Below are 3,275 nucleotides of genomic sequence, written 5' to 3' on the forward strand. Positions count from 1 at the left end.
CTCTCTCTCTCTCTCTCTCTCTCTCTCTCTCTCTCTCTCTCTCTCTCCAGTGAATAAATGTAATTCAAGAACAAGAAAGGAACCAAGAGATTAATCTGGAGCAGTGACCCTCATGATCTGGTACTCATGAAAGTAACTCCTGAGATTATAGGCCGTCCCACCAGGGTTAGGTCTTTAGCTCTTTTTTGTAGTTGTTTTTCTAATATTAGGGATTGTACCCACACCCACCATGGGAGCAAGCAAGGAGTGTACAATTGAGCTACATTGCCAACCTTGAAACCCACTTTTAAACACGATCTCCTGAGCTACTACTGGAGATTCTGATCTGGTCCTCAGAGTGGAGCCTATCATCGAAGGCTGCAGTCACTGAGGGTCTAAGGGTCACATTCTAAGAACCTTTGTCTGGACGAGAAGTCTGGGTCAACTATCTGAGTACTTTTCATGGTTTGTGGAAGGTTTGTGCCTCACATTGGTGGTTGGAGCATCTTTGAGGTATTTAAGCGCAAAAGAGATATGTAGAGAGACTATCTTATATTTGTATGGGTATGATGCCTGTCAATAAGAAGCCTGAGAGCCTATGGCTTACAGGAAATAGGAGGCGGGACATCCCAGAGGCAGAAAGGATTCTGGGATAGAACCAGGCGCGGGAGATGGGCATGAGAAGATGTGACGTGACGGACGCATGGTACCTGAGCACTGGTAACCAGCCACGTGTTAGAATGTAGATTAGAATAAATGGGTTAATTTAAGTTATGATATAGTCAGAGATAAACCTGGCTATATGGCCAAGTTATTTGTAAATATATTTTGAGTCTGAGTCTTATTTTTAGGAGCCTGGGGCTGGGAACAGAACGACCAAACTTACAATTAGCACCCGACATTGGGCATAGAACCAAACTAACCTGAGATAACTTTCCAGATAGAGGCACCAATTCTCCCTGAAAACAAAACAACTTTAAAGCTCTGTCTCTTTAAGAAAAAAGGCCAGAAAAAAAAGAAAGAAAGAAAGAAAGAAAGAAAAGAAAAAAAATGTATTAAAACTTTTTAAAGAGAAGGCCCTGCTTTTAGAAAAGCTCCTGCTAAGGAGAGCCTAGGCCTGTAAAGAGCAGGTATCTATCAGGAACTCGTGCCAATCTGTCATGGGCCCAACAGCCCAATTCATGTCCACATAACTAAAGGTCTGAAGCTGCGCACAAGCGGCAACCAGACTGCAGAGGTCCTGAATACTGCCTCCGAGAGAGGAGCGTGCAAGCTGCAGGGCTCCAGGCACAGGGTCCGTGGAAAGGAATATAAAGGCTCCAGCCCCATCCTGCTACGGGCCCACTACCTTCATGGAGTGGACGGAGGCCAGAGGCTCCAGCCTAATCCAACATGGCAGAACACATGGGTTTGAGATTGTTGGTGGGCAGGAACCCCTAGATAGCAGGCTGCAGCTGCTCAGAGCAAAACTGCGCTCTGAGCTCCCACAACACAGTAAAGTCAGGGAGAAACCCTCTGCTGATAGATAAAGCCCCTTGCAAAAAAACAGTCTGAAATTCAAAATGACATATATTTTTTAAAGGTACTATGTAGGTTTTTGCTTAATAATAATAATAATAATAATAATTAAGAATATCCTTAGTAATTTAAAAAATGCACAACAATCTTAAATTTATATAAAGAGAAAGGGGAATATAGATATATTTATCCACATAAGGCATATTTATAAGTTCATTTTGAAAGATAATGCGTTTTCTGTTTCCAAAAAGCATTTTGCCCTAGGAAAGCTATATTCTTTTTTTTTTTTTCCAGGTTCATAATTTATTGTACAAATTGAGTATTACATGATGAGTTCACATCAGCTTCTTCAGGCATGGACTTAACAGGTGAGGTCAGACAGTTCAAAATCCACTCATGTTGCCTTCACAGCTGGAGTTTTCTTAGGCCTTAACTTGAAGTATAAGACCAACAAAGCAATGCCTCCGTATGTGGCCAGGACACAATTCATTCTACCTGTGAGGGTGTAAGAGTTGAAATATTTTTTAATACCAGTAAACTGGAATTGGCCATCACTTTCTGCACCAGCCATGACTTCAATCTTCGTCCGAATCACAAATTCCGCAGCAGATGTCCTTCAACAAACGCAGCGACTAGCTCTGCTGAACCGGAAGACACCCCCTCCTCGCACGCGACCGACAGGCCGCGGTGGAAAGCTATATTCTACTAGTCAATATGAGGACCCAGAGTTAGGGTGGGACAGGGCTGTTTGTTTCTATTGCCCCAGAAGAAGAAAGACATCCAACTAAGGAATCCAGAGACCGCTGGACAAGAGAAACATCTAAAGAATAATACTGTTAAGCTTACTAACTGTATCACACATTATCAGCTTGGCAATACAGAATGCAAATGCTTTCCCAGCACACAGAGACTGGACAACAAATGCTACAGCTAGCGTTCTGAAGACTAGACAATTTTTCAGTTTTCTTGGGTCCCCAAAAAAGAAATTCTACATCCAAAATCAGCAGGAAGCAATTATAAGAAGACCATCATCCCAATCCCTTAAATTGTGGTGGATGGTTTTGGTCATTTTATGAATTATAGATATATTGTCATTTAAGGGGATGGGTACAGAGACTGATGGTCTTTGACAGGAAAGAATCAAACAGGGAGCTCAGACTCAGGGATTTCTATCTTTTCCTTTTCTCTATCCTTCTTTCTTAGATAAGGGAAGGGGGTTGAGAAGAAAAAGAAGGGAATATATAATTATATAGAAATAATACAATAGGAGGGAAGATTATTGAATCTACTCTCCAACTAAGAGCTATGCTATTCTCAAATAACAAAAATAATATTTCTGTTTACATTGATATGGATTATTGCATATTGATACAGATTTAAGGTTTCCATTGATATGATTCCTTGTATATTGATACAAAATAATTTAAGGTTAATTTTGTTACAACATAATGTACGTATGATTCAACTCTTGTATAGGGATTATGCCTCTGCGACTCATCCGAAAATGCAAGATATAGTCCCTGTCCCTTAGTAGCTGCTCTTGCAAACTGTTAGGGACAGTTAAGAAATGCAAGTCAATGGTTAGATGATCAAACACATGGTCATGTCAATACTAATATCATCTTCACAGAAATAGGTATCCTGGGTTAAACAGATAATAAATATCTAGAAACAGACAATGTTTTCTTGTTCAGGTATGCTAGGAATAGAAAAATGGTTTTCAAAAACCTCAGACATCCACAGAATATGGCATTTAAAGATGTTTTTAGTATTTAAGA

The 3,275-nt window shown here is 40.3% G+C and overlaps 1 protein-coding gene across 1 annotated transcript; it reads right to left on the minus strand.

Moving 5' to 3' along the window:
* Positions 1 to 1,777: 1,777 nt before the first annotated feature.
* Positions 1,778 to 2,161, minus strand: LOC114632182 (ATP synthase membrane subunit DAPIT, mitochondrial). The gene has a single exon (XM_028780691.1). The coding sequence runs from the start codon at positions 2,066 to 2,068 to the stop codon at positions 1,892 to 1,894; it is 177 nt and encodes a 58-aa protein (XP_028636524.1). The 5' UTR covers positions 2,069 to 2,161; the 3' UTR covers positions 1,778 to 1,891.
* Positions 2,162 to 3,275: the final 1,114 nt, after the last annotated feature.

This window comes from Grammomys surdaster, unplaced genomic scaffold (genome assembly GCF_004785775.1).
Source record: "Grammomys surdaster isolate TR1022 unplaced genomic scaffold, NIH_TR_1.0 371, whole genome shotgun sequence".
Taxonomy (NCBI): Eukaryota; Metazoa; Chordata; class Mammalia; order Rodentia; family Muridae; genus Grammomys; species Grammomys surdaster.

Excerpts from the sequence above, each read along its gene's own strand:
- LOC114632182 (XM_028780691.1), bottom strand. The coding sequence starts at position 2,068 with ATGGCTGGTGCAGAAAGTGATGGCCAATTCCAGTTTACTGGTATTAAA.